The following is a 17,453-nucleotide window of genomic DNA, read 5'->3' as shown; positions in this document are numbered from 1 at the left end:
GGGTAATTGGCAAAGTCTCTCATGATGATCTTGCAGTCAAAGCGACGAATTGCAAGTTGGAGGGTAGTAGGGATATGTGTGTTTAAGGGCTGAGTATACTGGCTCGTTATCTTCAGCTCTACCCAGTGGTACCTTCACCCAACTTTCATTTCTGCATTTTGTTCAGCGTCAGCTGGGGCTATGTCCTCAGCAGTTTAGTTTAATTATTCAACATTTTAATAAATCACGGAGGATATGAAATAAAATCATTTACATTTGTATAGCACTTTACAGTTTTCAGAGTCCTTTCATATATATATAAATGCCAAATCTCATTTGATTCTCATGGTCCATAAGGTAGTTCTGTTTATCGACTGTAACAACGGCACAAAACGGGAGAGATGATTCATAAGAAAGATAACAGGATCACATTTCAAAAATATTTTGACAGGCTGAAATTCTGGGCTGCCTGTCGAAGGAGAAGTTATAACGAGGATAAACAGAAGTCTGGCATCTGGGTTCTCCCCGCATCAGCCGTATAAATATAATATGGGGGGCGAGCTGGCATAAAAGTAGTTGGTGCAAAAAGGGCCTAAGGATATGAGGTGTTAGCAAGTTCCATGAGTCAGCAGTGTGAAATGGCTGTCAACAAGCAAATCAGTCAGGCAGAAATTGTCCAAGTTCATCCATAATTGTGACATCCAGAAATGAGCATTGCTTTCTAATGCTGGTGTGGCCACTGTGAGGTATACTAACATAATGCAATTCCCTTGTTTGGAAATTATGGGGAGCAACTGCTTGACTAGACTCTGGGTCAGTCTGACCCCACTAGATAGAACATACCGTATTTTAGAGTATCATACTTTTGTTCGGGCACAGACCACAAGCAACAAAACCCACTCATGTTCTCACTCTTCCCTTAATAACTAAAATACAGATATAACCGGAGCCTCCTACCTACCTTTTCCCGATCTCATTCACCTCCCTCTCTCCCAGGGGCAAAGTCTCTTGAATTAGGTGTTTATTATTCCCATGCAGGTCTCTTAAAAATTTATATTCATTCATTCATTCATTCATTCATTCATTCACTACATATGAGTTTGTTTAAAAATAGAAGGAATGATCTTACATGTTCTGAAACTTTATATAAGTGGTATCTTACTATGGCACTGTTATAAGTGCTTTCCATGTATTAAACCCACTTAATCTGTAAATATGTTTCCTGGTGCACACATTTGGGAGTTTAAGGTGTGTAGGTGTTTAATAAAGAGGCCATTAAACAAAAAAAGAGGCAGGTGACCAGCGTTAAAGGAAGTGATATTACATGAGAAATGGTGGAAGAAGGGGGGGTTAGTTTGGCTTGGAACAAACACAAGTGGCAGAGTTCACAGAATGATGGATTAGAGTCAGAAGAGACCTCAGTGACTATCTGGAGCCTGATTTGATGTATGAAGCCCCTCTCTAATGTCCCCGGCCTAATTATCTGAGGCTCTATTTATCCTGAGATGAGGATAGTTTCTGTAAAACTTCTGACCACAGGACCCTGTTCTGCTGTCTGGAATAGTAAGGAATTAGTTTAACCACACTTAAACAGCATTCTTGTTCAAACCCGGAGCACAATTTCCACTACCCAGTCCCCCTCTGTCCAGAACCTCTCAAAGCTAAATATACCTACCTTCCTCAATGATCTACCACATGACATGGTTTCTTAGAATCCTCACCACCTTGGCCATACACCAATTTGTCAAAGTTTATCCTTGATTGTGACATCCAGAAATGAGCTCCACTTTCTAATGTTGGTGTGGCTGGCCATTGTGAGGTAGGCTGACACAACACAACGCCCCTATTAGGGACCCAGTGTTCGTGAAGCCTAAAAATCACAGTAGCTTTTTATCCTTTGTCATATCTTTGTGAATCCATACTGAGTTTACAGTTAAATACAAACCCTTATGTCTCTCTCATAGAAAAACTGTCATTGTTCTGTTAGTTGTGAAGGTGAAAGAAACCATTATAGTATTTTTTTCCTGATTTTGAGATTAATACATATCACTTTAAAAATCTGAAAATCGAAATCATGATTTTAAATGTTTAATAGCAGTATATAGTGTTTCATCATGTAGAAATGGCAATTTATTTAACCAGGCCCCTAATGTTAGATATTACGAATGTTTTCAAAGAAACTGCTTCCTATTACCAATCATATTACCATAGATTCTTGCTACGTAAACAGAATCTAAATGTTCCCGCCATCAACAAGGCTCTCCAAGATCTGGCCATTAACTATCCCTCTGGCTTGACCTTGGCTACTCTCTCCCATTTTTCAATACTCTCCAGCTACCTTGGCCTTTTCAGCTGTTCCTTGATAAACCAAACCCACTCTTGCCTCAGGTCTTTGCATTTGCTGTTTCCTTTTCCTGAAATGTTTTCCCTATAGTTCTTTCCCTGACTTGCTCCTTTACTTTGCTGAGATCTCTGCCTAAGTATCTCATTGTCGGAGAGGCCTCATCCCAAGGACTCTTTTTTTTTTTTTTTTGACAGAGATCACAAGTAGGCAGAGAGGCAGGCAGAGAGAGAGAGAGAGAGAAGGAAGCAGGCTCCCTGCTAAGCAGAGAGCCTGATGCGGGCTTGATCCCAGGACCCTGGGATCACGATCTGAGCAGAAGGCAGAGGTTTTAACCCACTGAGCCCCCCAGGCGCCCCCTAAGCACTCTTTTAAAGAACTCTTTTCCTACCCCAGAATTCTCTATGAAGTCACTATCTTTTTTTTTTCTAGATTTTATTTATTCTTCAGAGAGAGGGAGAGAGAGCGAGCACAGGCAGACAGAATGGCAGGCAGAGGCTGAGGGAGAAGCAGGCTCCCTGCTGAGCAAGGAGCCCGATGTGGGACTCGATCCCAGGACGCCGGGACCATGACCTGAGCCGAAGGCAGCTGCCCAACCAACTGAGCCACCCAGGCGTCCCTGAAGTCACTATCTTTTCTGTTTATCTCTTACCATCATCTAAAAATTATTTTAATTTGGGGGCACCTGGGTGGCTCCGTCGGTTAGGCGTCTGCTTTCAGCTCAGGTTATGATCCCAGTGTCCTGGAATTGAGCCCAGCATTGGGTTCCCTGTCCAGCTAGAAGCGTGGTTCTCCCTTTCTCTCTGCTGCTCCCCCTGCTTGTGCTCTCTTGCTCTTTTTGTCAAATAAATAAATAAAATCTTAAAAAATAAAGTTATTTAATTTGTTTTTCTGGTCATTGTGTTGTATCTCTCCACAAGAATGTGTTTGGTTTCATAAGGCCAAGGATCTTACCTGTCATGTTTGTTATATCCTCAGCAACCAGAAATAGTGCTTGGTATATAGCTTGGTGCTCACAAAAGATCTGTTGAATGAGTACATCTTTTTATGCATGACTGACTATCTCCTTAGTATAAACTCCTATGCTTATCCTTATTGAGCCAAAGGACAGGAACATTTTTAAGACATTTGATACATCCTTTTTTTAAAAAAAAAGATTTTTATTTTTAAGTAATCTCTATACTCAACGTGGGGCTTGAACTTACAACCATGAGATCAAGAGTCACACGATCTACTGAATGAGCTAGACAGGCACCCCAAATTTTTGATACATATTTTCAAGTTGCCTTCTAGAAGTACACCAATTCACATACCTAATAGTAATAGACAGGAATGTCCACATTAGTCACCCTTGCCAATACTGGGCATTATAATAAAGAAATCTTGCTTCTTTGAGTAATACAGGACAAAAGACAGAGTTCTATGACATGTCCTAGGACACCTTACCAAGATGACCTTGATCCATTGACTGCTATAGCCTGGGTATGGTCCTCTGACATTCACAGATTCATCTAGATGCCTCCACAACATTCTATCCTGTCAATGTGTCTCTATTTTATCTAAAGGGGTAATAGAATGAGAGTGGTATCTGAAGGGCTGTCATAAGGAAGAACAATTAGACTTCTCCATAGTCATCCTCCATTGGGATGATTTTAGCTCAACAAGGGACAACCTCCTAACAGTTAGTGGACTACAATGGACTGCCTTATGAGACTGTGAACTTACCAGTACTAGAAGTTTTCAAGCAGGCAGAGGCGAGATAAACACATGGTAGTGGTATTATGGAACAGTCATGACACACATGACAGATGTATTCATCACATGAATGCCATTTCACTAGCTATAACTTCATCTTGTTCTCTTTCACACCCCCAGGACCCAGATCAGAAGACTCCAGACCCATGACCTTGCCACAGGCACGACCTCAAATATATATTTATGTGGTGCATGGTGTGTGTGTGTGTATGTATGTGTGTACATGTACGTGTGTCACAACAGCTGGCAACCCACCAGCATGGCCCAACACCACAGCTGAGAACCACTATAATAGAGGGACTCTTTATATAGAGTGGGAAGTAGAGCTGAAAGATCTCTGGGGTTCCTTTAAGCCAGTGGTTTTCAACCCTGGCTACACATAAGAAATCTCTGGGGAGCTTTTCGAAAAGGCCAGATCCCACCTCAGACCAATTAAATCAGAACATCTGGGGGTGGGGTCCCAGGCTCCCTATGTTGAAAAGCTCCCTTGGAGGTTCTAATATGCAGTCGGGGTTGAGAACTATTGCTTTTGAGTCTATAATTCTTTTAGCACTGATTTCAGAATTACACTGTGTCCAGAATAAGATCTGGTAAAAACTTAAACATAAAGAATATTAGACTAAGGGGTGCCTGGGTGGCTCAGTGGGTTAAGCCTCTGCCTTCGGCTTGGGTCATGATCTCGGGGTCCTGGGATCGAGCCCTGCATCGGGCTCTCTGCTCAGCGGGGAGCCTGCTTCCCCCCCCATGCCTGTCTCTCTGCCTACTTGTGATCTCTGTCTGTCAAATAAATAAATTTAAAAAATTCTTAAAAAAAAAAAACTAGACTAAGACTTCAGAAGATCCACACATGCAGCCTCCCTTGGATTCAGCTGCCTCTACCTTTCATAACTCCTAGATCCATATAAGCTCCAACTGACCAATGTTGACCCATAGGTAGGGGCATCTCTACACCCCTATTCAGCAGGAAGAAGTTACAGAAGATGAGACCTTCCACCCTCAACAACCTTAAGATTTAAGGGTTAAAACTGTTTGGGCGGGGATAATGTGGGAAACAAAGGCAGAAGAAAAATTATTAAATTTCCTTACCACCTACAGCTCACTGACAAGTACTCAAAACAGGCAGAGTGACATTCCTCTAGGGACTAAACTGCCTTGATGTTGACACTTTGCTAAGGGCAAAAGGCAATCCTAGCCTGACCCCCACCCTCTGATCCTGTAAGTCTACTTTAATATATAAAAATTCCTTTAGAAATTTCCTTTATCTTTAAACCCCCCCAAGATACATATTGGCAATCATCCCCCAAGCCCATGGTCCACCCATATACATCTGAAGGGTCTCATGACTGAGGTTTTATTAGACAGTAATAAATGACCTTTTCCCCACAGTAGCTAGACCCCTCAAAATCCTGGAAACCTTAATTCCAAAATTCTTTAGAGACTTACGCTATCCCTAACCCCCTCCTAACTTGAAAGTATATAATGCACCAATCCTCATGACCCTAGTGTAGCTCTTTCTACCCACAGGTCCTGTCTCCATGCTTTAATAAAATCACCTTTTTGCACCAATAAAAGAAAAAAAAACCCAACCAAAAAAAAACCAGGCTATGACAGGAGACTCAGGCTCTGGTCCTATATTTAATACTTGGTATGACCTTGGACAAGTCACTTCATTCAAGTTCATCTCCTCTCTTTCATCACTAAGGAAGAGAGAAGAATTCCTGCTCCCTCTTTTCTGCTAAAGGGGACAAATGAGAATATTTATAAAATACAGCATTTTAGTGACAATCCCTGCATATCTTACTCTTCACAAAGTGCTTTTGCATTTATTCCTTCTTTTAACTATTCAGACACCATAAAATACCATATAAAAATAGTATTATTAAAACTCCTTAATTAAAAAACACATATTTATACAACTTTGACTGTTACTTTGACTCAGGATATTAGTGCTGGAAGAGACCTTACACATCATTGATTCTAATCTAATCCCTTCATCGCACAGGTAAGGAATTAGGAGCCTAGGGAGATTAAGTGACCTGTATCAGGTCATCTGACTAGTCAGTGGCAAATCAAGACTAGAACCCATGCCTACCTGGCATCGAAGCTATTACTTTTACTACAGCACATGGCTTGTCTCTCAGCATCTCCTTAGTACATATAGGAAACATGGTTGAGTGAGGAAGCCCACTTTTTCAGCATTAGCTCTAGCCGAGTCCTTAGTCTGGTGACTACCGCAGCCTCCTTTAAAGTCATCTAGTGATAATGCCCCGCCATTTCAGCTGGGTTGGAACAACAGATAGAATGGCCTTCATGCAAAGCATTAATGTCTACAGCTAATGTGTCTAGGAACAGTCTGATCAGACAGCAGATAGCTCTCTGCTCTACATAATACGTAGCATCCATATACTTCAAGTTTGCTAAAAGGGAGAAACTTAGATGGTTTGCCACTTTTGTTCCCCTTAATGCCCAGTTATAGTCTCTTCTCAAGTTATTAAGTCAGGGGAAAAGCCTAGAAAAGAATAACCTCTCAGGGTTTTAGACAAGAGATTTTATCATTGATGCAAATACTTGCTTGCAATTTTTACTAGAGTTCTCTATTTCCCTTTTACACGTGGGACAACTTTGCTATGATACATACAGTAAGCTTATTTCGAGCACAAGTCAACACATATTTGCTTCACATTTGGACACATCTTCCCAGTGGTTTTAGGTCTTCTACCATTTGTTTCTGTGTGTACTTCTCAACTCTTGCTTTCTATTACTTAGCTGACCCTTGTATCTACATTCAGCTCATGCTCTCCACTTGGGTCAGAGTAGAGTCTGTAAACATTTGTTGAGTAAGTGAATGAACGTCAGACATGTTCTGCCCCATTTTCTTTAAGTGTCCCAGCCCCTGTCCCTCTACAACTAAGTCTTTGCAGTATGTCATTCATTGTGCCAACAATGGTCTCCTACTTGCTTCCGAGACTGAATTTCCCCTTCTGTCTTAGGATGCAGTAATAGTCATCTCTTTTATGGTATCTTCCTAAACAGTATTTATTTGGTTTGGCTTTACAGTCACTCTTAAAAATCCCTTAGTCCATCTCCCTGAGATGAATATGCTGAGGTTCTTTGGTATGCTCCTATTTCTTTGCCTTATTTTCCCACTAGATTATAAGCTCTCTGCGGCTGAGGATGAGCTCTTAGTCCCACTAACAGCATGGGATATGTGCATTCCCGATGACTTTCCAAATGACTTAATGCCACCACTACTAGCTATTCCTCATGGCTTGCTTCACTTGGGTGTTGTGGCCTTCTCAGTCCCTGATGTGGTGCTCAAGCAGCTAATGAAAGCAAGTTAACCTTTCAGGAAGCTGGCTAGGGTCCTTTGTGAACTGTCCTCCTTCAGTGGAATGGGGCCACAGGGCATGGTTGGGATAGTAGTGAACTAGAGTGCCTGGGAAGTTAATGTTTCACCAGAAAACATCTAGGTTTGATAATTATGTAGGACTATCATTGTGGAAGTAAAGAAAGCATGCCTCAAAGTCAAATTGTTCCTAACTAACCTTAATGTGGTGTGTTTGATCTTATTATTAGCCCTTTCTGTAATTCCTATTGCCCCTTAGGCTAAGGAGCAAAATTACTCTATGAGGCAAGGAAGATAAAGTTCCCACTTAGCTTCTGGTTCACAATTTTTACTGATATGACCATGACATGGTAGAAACAAACCGGACTTAGAGTCAGAATATTTGGTTTCGAGTCCTGAGTGTCCTTGGTTTATGACCTTGAGTGAGGTCATTCCCCGCTTCCTCCATTTGCGTCTCAAATCCTTCTGTAAAATGCAAACAATACCTCGCTGGATTTTTTTTGTGATAAAAAAAGGAGATAACCTATACAAGAATGGTTGATAAACTGTAAAGTGCTATAAAAACATGAAGGATTATTACCAACACTTTGGAACCAGCCTCAATGAATTGGTACAGAATACTACCACCCGTTTGGACCTAGTAAGAACCTAAAAACACGAAGAGAGCCATCTTGTGTACTTGAGCAGGCTTTTCCACTAACTCCAGGTTCTATATAGAGCTGGCCCAACAAGGACTCCTCAGTGGAGCCAATGCCTTTGAACAGGACCCAAGGGCTCAGGTGCAGGGCACGGGGCTGGCAAATTTCCCACTAGACCAAGGACTAGAACCCCTGACAGAGATGACAGCTGCCTCCTACCCCTTGGATGTTCTTCTTGGACACCTTAACCAATTTTGTTGGCTTCCATTCCTCATCATCCCCATCATCATCATCATCACCAGCACTGTCCTCAGGCTCATTCACAGAATGCTCTGAATAATATTTTAGATCCTCGATGTCCATGCTGTGCTCCAGGAACTTCTCTTTAAAACGGGAAGGTTTCGGCTAAGAAAAAAGGTTTGGAATAATTAATAAAATTGTAAAAACACACATAGATCAAATCTTCCCAATAGCTGTTGCCAGCTATATTCTCAGAGCTGAGTTTAGAGATTCCCTCAAATATAGCCTCTTGGCTTTCCAAGCCAGAATTAATTCGGCTGTAGCCTCTGGCCTTGTAGAGTCTTTGAAGGGATGGCAACTGAAGAAGTAGAGGCTGAGCAATCTGAGGGAGGAAAGGGACTCATGATCTGATAAGTATCTTTGGATGGACAGCTGAACACTGCTCTTTTCTCCTGCTCCTCCTCAGTTGTTACATAATGCCTCTACATGGCCAAAAGTCAGCCTTCTGGGGAGGGAGAATGCCTATTTTACTCAAATCGGCACTGCAGTCTTATTTGGGACTCTAAGGCAAATGGAGATGCTGGAATTAGGGGATTTTTAAAAAAAATTTATTTTTAAGCAAGCTCTACACTCAATGTGGGGCTAGAACTTACAACCCTGAGATCAAGAGTTGCATGCTCTATCGACTGAGCCAGCCAGGTGCCCTGGGATTTGGGATTTTTATCCCTCAACCTCTTCTAAAAGAAGCATTTAGCACACTCACCCCCAATCATGGCCACATGAAGGTATTAGCAGCACCGAGCAGTTTACCTTAGGTGGGATATATTCAAAAGAAGAGTCTGGAGATAGAAGGGGATCCTTAGGAAGATGAGGTTTCTGTCTGCTGGCTACTTGGAGGAGGGTCAGTTTCTGTTTGGAAAGAAAATACAGAGTGTATAGCACACAGTGGCTTCTGGGAGTGTTAATGGCTGAAACATAAAGATTCCTAAGCTAGCCAAATTGAAACTATAGTAGAGTAAGGCAGGTTGAAGGACTCTCACTTTAGGAGATCAGGATTAGATTCCGAGAAGAGCAGATTAAAAAACGTGTGTTTCTACCGTTTTGAAACGCACGTGACCCTATCATCTGGAAAGCCGATACGGACCTCCAAAATGGAGCCAGCTCATCACACTCGGGGCTGCTCCCAAGAGCTGACCTCAATTACAACAGGGGCTCCCAGGGCTTATTAAAAGTGGGTGGGAGGCAGTATTACCTGCTTGATGATTTCATTCTCTCGGAGAAGCTGCTGATTTTGCTCGCACACTTCTCGCATCTTCTCAAGCTCTTCATCCTATTTCCAGATAGTGCAGTGATAGGTGGGGTTATTTTCGGCACTACATGTGGGTTACCAAACAACTCACATCGATGAAAACACACTGCTGCCAAGTTGCTGGCAGCAGATGGTTTTTGCACAGCAGCAGGACTGGGCACCCAGAAAAATGCCTTATTCCCACCAGTGCCTCAGTGTCCTGAATGCCACTTCTATTCCAATGCTCCCAGGCAGTCCTGACCGTGCTCCCAGGAACCATGTGCTCTGCCCTAAATGCTCTCCTTATTCTCTTCTATTCTTGAGACGTACGTCTCTTATTCATTCACATCAGGATGCTGATTAAGAGACCCACATGGACAGTAAGCTTTGTTTCTTTCGTGTCCACAGATGCTTTTGTTTACTCTTCTAAACATAGACTAGGCAGTTTATTTGCTACTCTAATAACCCAGATTAAACTTCCTGGCACTTAAGACAACCAGATTCACAATTTGTGCATACAACTTTAACTAGTTTGGTTAGGTCTTTGATGGGAGGTGCCAAGGAAACCCTAGAGACTGGTGCTTCAGAAAAAAAGGATTTTAAGTTGGACAAAATAGTGTTCCAACACGCTGCTAAGGGGTGTGGTGTTCCCAGGCTCTGGGAGATATTCAGACCCCAGGCACTTTACAAACATGTCAGGTCTCAGCTCAGAACAGGCCCAGAAAGAGAAAGCTGAATGCCCCTTGGATTCTATGGGATGACTGAACTTTCTCAACCTTTTGGAGCTCAGGGCTGAGGCAAGGAACCAAGAGGCCTCAAAGTCTGGCGTGGAGTACATAATGACATTTCCATACCAAAAAGGAGGTTATTCTATGTATGGTACATTCTAAATACCTCTAAATTGATCAGATAGGGCCCAAAGGTCACAGCAGTTACTATTATAAATGTGTTTTTCAGTATATTGTATTATCCACTGTAAGTACAATGGTGTAAACTAGATGTGCTTTGCAGTCAGGCCTGTGGATCCCACCTCTGGAGACCCTCACCCCATTACTATACCTGACACTTCAGTGTGCTCAGCAGCTGTTGCTCCTTCTCACTCACTGACTCCTCCAGCTGCTTCTCAGCCATTTGGCTTTGCTGCAGCTGACTGAGAAGGTACAGCACCTAGAGAAAGAAAGACACTGCCGAATGGGACCAAAGGAATGAGAGGAAAAAGGAATTTTGGCTTAGTCCAAGCATTGACCCAGATGAATCCTCTGGTTTAGAGGTACCTATCGTTGTTCCTTCTCATGGCTTGAAGTTGTAAGCACAGCCACAAGGTTCATCTTGATTTCAAAGTTGGAGGCTAAGAGTCACCGTGTATGTCAATTTCAATAAGTCATTTCTCTCTTTCGGTCCTCGCTTGCAAAATTTGGAGAAGACGACACATGGGCTTCTGAAGGAAACTTAATATCCACCCTCCCCCCCCCCCCCCCGCTTTTCAAAACTAACAACAAAAAACCATGACCCTCTGTTTCTCAGTATGGCTTCTGGGCTTGCCAGAGCTTACCTTCTCTTGGTGTTGCTGTTCTACCTTGACCAGCTCTGCCTGTAACTCTGTCTCAATTTCAGCAAAATGATTTCTTTCCTCAAACAGCATCTTCTGCATGTCAGCACAGCTGGCCTTGTTCTGTTTCAGGCTGCTTTCAAGCTTGCTGACCTGTATTTTGGAGGACACCAGCTGGAAGGGATAAAAGATCAGTTTAGGGGTGCCTGGGTGGCTCAGTGGGTTAAAGCCTCTGCCTTCGGCTCAGGACTTGATCCCAGGGTCCTGGGATCAAGCCCTGCATCGGGCTCTCTGCTCAGCTTCCCACCCCCCTCTTCCTGCCTGTCTGGCTACTTGTGATCTCTGTCTGTCAAATAAATAAAATCTTAAAAAAAAAATGGTTAAAAGAAGATCAGTTTAGTTGGAGAATGGCCACCTTTCGCCATTCATTAGGCAGGAAAATGTCAGCTTTCCTGAAATGGACTGAGAAAAGTTCTTCCAGGTCCAGAGTCCATTCTTTTTTTTCTGTGTCACATGGATTCTACCAGTGAATAGGAACAACGCCACCCAGGCCAAGAAGAGTCCATATTTCTGTTGAGATCGATCTCTGCGAGCTAGGAGCCACAACTGAGGCCATTTGATCTCTTGCTCTGTCTCCAGGAAAGACTAAACCGGACACAAATAGTAGCTGACAAGTCCAAATTCTGGTATTTTAAGACTTTCTTCCTTCCTTCTGTAGAGGAATCCATAGGACACACCCTTATGACCAATTATGCCCCATGTCAGAACATCTGTGTTTGCGTGTTGGAACTAGCAGACACATTAGCTGGGGCTGTAGATCTGGCTCTTCGGGCTAGATTTGATATCCTCTGCTGGCCTGGTTTTATAGTCCCTACTAGCCTGCATGGGGAACATGAATACCAGTGTTCACCAGACTAATCAGGATTTCCTATTCGGTAGGACGAATCTGCTAACCCGATCCAAAAATGTATAAAGGATAACATCGCTCAAAACTTCCAGAGTTGTGGGGCACCTGGGTGGCTCAGTGGGTTAAGCCTCTGCCTTCGGCTCAGGTCATGATCCCAGGGTCCTGGGATCGAGCCCCACATCGGGCTCTCTGCTCTGCAGGGAGCCTGCTTCCTCCTCTCTCTCTGCCTGCCTCTCTGCCTACTTGTGATCTCTGTCAGATAAATAAAGAAAAAATCTTAAAAAAAAAACAAAAAAAAAAAACAAAAAAAAAAAAACAAAAAAAAACTTCCAGAGTTGAGAGTTTGTATGCTTGTCTCGAAGGGATGATGCCTCAGTCACCAGAGGCCATCGACTTCAGTTCCGCTTGTGACCATGTAAGATGATGTATTATTTTAAACTCAGTGAGGATGCACTTTCCTTAAGATGAGTGTAGGTCAAGAGACGATTAGGTTTCCTTTCTTCTAGATTGTGCCTTAAAATTTCAAATACATGTTTCATAGGTGTTTTAAAAGTAGTGTAGTATAATAGTTTATGTTTAACCAGTGGCCTACTCTGGCATCCTGATTATTTTCCCAGTACTAATAGCAGACATTTAGCAAGTACTTGCTGTATGTCAGGCATGACAGGTATCAACTTGCAAGTCATATATTTTTCTACGTGACTGGCCTGTACTTGCTCACACCAGCCTTTACCCATAAGACTATTTCTCTAATACTAATGTCACTGCAGCTTCTACCATGAAAAGTGGCAATGACATTACAACAATATTCCTGGCTAACATTGCAACCTACCCAGCCAGACCCCTAATTGCTGGTAGGAAGAGTGATGCTTACCTCTCCAATTAAATATTTCAGGGCACACTTGGCTTCCAGGATGGTAGCAATATTCTCCCAGCGGTGTTTTGGCCTGTCTTCACTTTCTGCATCCAGCAGCTTCTGCTGTAGGTCAGCAATCTGAGCACTCCTTCAAGGAAAGACACAGTGAGACTTGTTGCTAGCATCCTCAGCACCAAGGAGTAGAGCTCTGTAGGGCTCTTCCAATAGGTTTATGGATGGAGGTATCAGTGAAACAGCATTTAAATAACGACTGAGTCATCTGGTTAGGATTTTATACAGTATCTCAAATCCTGATGCAAAAGGAATCTGAGAGACTATCCAAGTGGTTTTATTTTATTAAACACTGGTTGAAATAAATGGGTCATATAGTGGGACTTGGAAAGATTTGTTTTAGTAGGGTTTCTGTTACAGTGTGCTGACTGCAATGTGACTTTGTCTTGAGGCCATTTAAGTTCAGAGTATGATATAGTGGTTCAATTGTGCAAGGAGAAGAGTCAGGTTGGAGACCTGAAGGAAAAAAACTTCTCAAATGTACAAGCAGTAGGGGTGCCTGGGTGGCTCAGTCAGTTAAGCGGCTGCCTTCAGCTCAGGTCATGATCTCGGGGTCTTGGGATTGAGCCCTGTGTTGGGCTCCCTGCTCTGTGGGGAGTCTGCCTCTCCCTCTGTCCCTCCCCGCTGCTTGTGCTTTCTCTCTCTCTCTCTAATGAATAAACTGAAATCTTAAAAAAAATTAAGAAAGGACAAACAGGTAGATGTTCTTTGCTGGAACCAAATACCAAATTGGGACCTACGGCTCGGACTGTGAGAGGTTATCTTGAATTGCCTGCCACAGGACAGAGAGATTTCTAAGAAGATGAGATACCCTGACCCTGCTTATAGCTTACACATGCTTTCTGATCAAGTCTGACCTGAGACCAGGGTTTACACAGTATTTCAGTTTCATTAACAGCTTCCTTCGCAAATTTGCAATGTGTGCAGTGAGAGGTGGTAATGTGTGCAGTGAGAGGTGGTATAGCAGCACATGAAAAATGGACTGCTACATAAAGTACTATAAAAGAAGATGGGGGCGCCCACGTGGCTCGGTGGGTTAAAGCTTCTGCCTTTAGCCCAGGTCATGGTCTCAGGGTCCTGGGATCGAGCCCCACACAGGGCTCTCTGCTCAGCAAGGAGCCTGCTTCCGCTCCTCCCTCTCTGCCCACTTGTGATCTCTGTCTGTCAAATAAATAAATAAAATCTCTAAAAAAAGAAGAAGAAGGGGACCAAAATAATCTAAGACAGCAGTTCTCAAATTTTAGAATCTCAGGACCCCTCTACACTCTTAAAAATTATTGAGGACCTCTGAGAAACTGTGTTCATATACATTGTACCTAAAGATATTTACAATACTGAAAGTAAAACAGAAAAAATGAAACATTCATTAATTCCCTTAAAATAATAATCCATTACAATGTAGTTTATGAAAAATACATTTTTTAAAACAACAAAATCATTTAGCAAGAAGAGTGGGACTCTTACATTTTTACAAATCTCTGTAGTATCTGACTTAGTAGAAGACAACTGGATTCTCACATCTCCCTCTGCAATCAGTCTTTTGTGATATGGATATGTACTTGCAGCAAGGAGGAGCATTTAATTTTAATTTAATTTTATTTTTGAAGGAGGGGCATTTTAATAGCCTATTCAGATAACTGGATATTCTTCTTTGAGACCACACTAAAAACCAAGTGGTAGTTCCTTAAAAATTAGCTGAAATGTGGGGTACCTGGGTGGCTCAGTGGGTTGAAGCCTCTGCATTCGGCTCAGGTCATGATCCTAGGGTCCTGGGATTGAGCCCCGAGTCAGGCTCTCTGCTCTGCAGGGAGCCTGCTTCCCCTCCTCTCTCTCTGCCTACTTGTGATCTCTGTCTGTCAAGTAAATAAGTAAAATCTTTTAAAAACTTAGCTGAAACGTGGACTCTGAAACCACTGCTAAGTAAACTTTTCTTGCTTTCTTATATTAAAATCCACTGGTCTATCTTGCAATCTGAATGGATTTACCCACACATGATTCTGTAACATATCATCTGGACAATGCTGAATGTTGTAAAGTGTCCAGATGTTAACACATTTCATTATATAATGTAAAAAAAATAAATAAACAACTCTTAGTAATCACCACTGGTCTCCTCAGAAAAGTTAAGAAAAACTGTCAAGCTCTTGGGGGCAAATAAAAGTTCTCCAGAATTCTAAGTTTTGCTTGAAAACTCAATTCTATCTTTGGTAACAAACACTGCCAGTAGTTTTTCTTGAAGTGACAAGCTCACTCTGTTCACTTTTGAGAAAATGCCTGCCAAGTACTCAAGCCTGAATATCCATAGTTCATCAGTGCTTCTTTTGAATACAACGGATGTTCCATGGGGAAAAGAGGCCTATTGAGCTCACACCTCCAACAACTGCACAAGTGCTTTTCCTCTACACAAGTCTGAGACTTCAGCAAAACAGCACAAGTGGTCTGCATGTTCTTCCTTTTCCATCACACAGAATACTAAATAAATTTGAACTCAAGGGTTGAAATTTTTTAATCAAATTAATAATTTGGGGGCGCCTGGGTGGCTCAGTGGGTTAAGCTGCTGCCTTCAGCTCAGGTCATGATCTCAGGGTCCTGGGATCGAGTCCCACATCGGGCTCTCTGCTCGGCAGGGAGCCTGCTTCCCTCTCTCTCTCTCTCTCTCTGCCTGCCTCTCCATCTACTTGTGATTTGTCAAATAAATAAATAAAATCTTAAAAAAAAATAAAATTAATAATTTGTACTGCTTTATCAAAGCTATTCTTTTTTTTTTTTTAAGTAGGTGCTATGCCCAGCGTGGGGCTTGAACTCAAGACCCTGAAATCAAGAGTTGCATGTTCTACCAACTGAGCCAGCCGAGCACCCCATCAAAGCCATTCTTAAGTAAAACTGATTTTATTTTTTTAATTTTTAAAAAGATTTTATTTATTTATTTGACAGAGATCACAAGTAGGCAGAGAGGCAGACAGAGAGAGTGAGAGGGAAGCAGGCTCACTGCTGAGCAGAGAGCCCGATGCGGGACTTGATCCCAGGACCCTGAGATCATGACCTGAGCTGAAGGCAGCGGCTTAACCCACTGAGCCACCCAGGCGCCCCGTAAAACTGATTTTAAAAAACAACTCAGAGCATGTGGTGGTGAAGTATACAGTGACCCCTAGTTCAGACTAATGTCTACTGCCTTCATTCAAGCTATGGGATGAGCACTGTTGCTTTGCACCATCGTGGTGTCAATGGAGTAAAAATGGCAAATGACATCTTAATATTATTATGAAAATTGTTTTGATTGCTCAGAGACCCCTAGGGGTTGCAAACCATGCCTCAAGAACTCTGGTCTAATATATAGTCCTTTCCTTCAATAAGCTTATATTGACAAGACTAATAAATGTAAAAAATTAATAAATACAAAGAGAACATACACCCACTGTACCACATATAAGATTGGCTACTGTAAGTTCTGAAGTGGTTTAGAGAGGAGGATTAGTGGGGGATGAAGTGTTAGGGAAGGCTTCTTGAAAGAGGTGGGCTAGCACACTTCAGGACTGTCATGGCCCTTCCTATCTCCTCTGATAATTAATGTTCCTTAGATTTTTTTTTTAAATTTAGTTTATGTCTCATCAGCTTTAGGGAAATTGCCATGACTAAACTCACCTCTGTTTAATTGCTCTCTGGTTGGCACCTGCCTAACAGGTGAATTAATTAATCATTTAATTACGCCCAGTGGTGTGCAGGTGAAAGTTTCACAACCAGCACTTAAAAAAAACCAGACCCAATTTTTAGCCTTTGCTAGTTTCTCTGGTATCAATGTGCTAAGCTCTCAAGGGTTTACCACATTCCTGCAATTTTAACAAATGATTCCAACATGCCACTGTGTCATTATATTGAAAGCTGGGGTGATGCCATCTACTTTCTCTGTATCCCAACTGGGCGCATCCAGTGCGGCACAAAGCAGAAACTCAGATGTTGGGTGATTTACAGACATAGCCAAAGATAAACAGCTAGTACATGTTGCTAGAAATGAATTGAAATGATCTTTAAGGTCTCCTGGGTGATACAGTTCTATTATCCTTAAACACTAGAAAACCTCTGTGAAAGTTCGATTCCTTCTAGATGTCCTTGATACTTAAAAGACAGTAATAGTGATGAGAGCACCATAATTTCTGGTCTTAGAGCCAGAAAAGGAGAAAGAGAGAATGTTCACTGAGCACTTTTGATATGTCAAGTACTGGGTTATGTGCTTTCCTTACTTATCTAATGCTCATGGACACTGTTACTTCCAATTATATCTGCTTTGCTGATGAACCCTAAAGTTCACTTCCTTCTGTACTGGTGCTCTTTTGGCATCGGTTCTTGATTTTCTCTAAAGTTTTGTTTTTAGCCAGTTCTACATTTCAGAGATACTAACATGGGGTGCAACACAAAGAGCATGGGTTTTGGAATTAGACAGACCAGGTTTTGAATCCCAGCTCTGTATAACCTTGAGCACGTTTC

At 42.2% G+C, this 17,453-nt stretch overlaps 1 protein-coding gene across 6 annotated transcripts in view; it reads right to left on the bottom strand.

The window, feature by feature from the left end:
- KIF4A (kinesin family member 4A) overlaps positions 1–17,453 on the bottom strand; it is a 119,430-nt gene that overhangs the window by 3,623 nt on the left and 98,354 nt on the right. For all 6 annotated transcript variants that reach the window (XM_032330250.1, XM_032330251.1, XM_032330254.1 and 3 more), the window contains 6 exons: positions 12,918–13,047; positions 11,140–11,310; positions 10,647–10,754; positions 9,552–9,629; positions 9,110–9,208; positions 8,279–8,464 (listed from right to left, as the gene is read on the bottom strand). In XM_032330250.1, the coding sequence (XP_032186141.1) occupies positions 8,279–8,464; positions 9,110–9,208; positions 9,552–9,629; positions 10,647–10,754; positions 11,140–11,310; positions 12,918–13,047 (772 nt within the window). The remainder of the gene's footprint in view (positions 1–8,278; positions 8,465–9,109; positions 9,209–9,551; positions 9,630–10,646; positions 10,755–11,139; positions 11,311–12,917; positions 13,048–17,453) is intronic.

Source organism: Mustela erminea, chromosome X, assembly GCF_009829155.1.
Source record: "Mustela erminea isolate mMusErm1 chromosome X, mMusErm1.Pri, whole genome shotgun sequence".
Lineage (NCBI taxonomy): Eukaryota > Metazoa > Chordata > Mammalia > Carnivora > Mustelidae > Mustela > Mustela erminea.
This window is presented reverse-complemented; position numbering and strand designations above follow the sequence as displayed.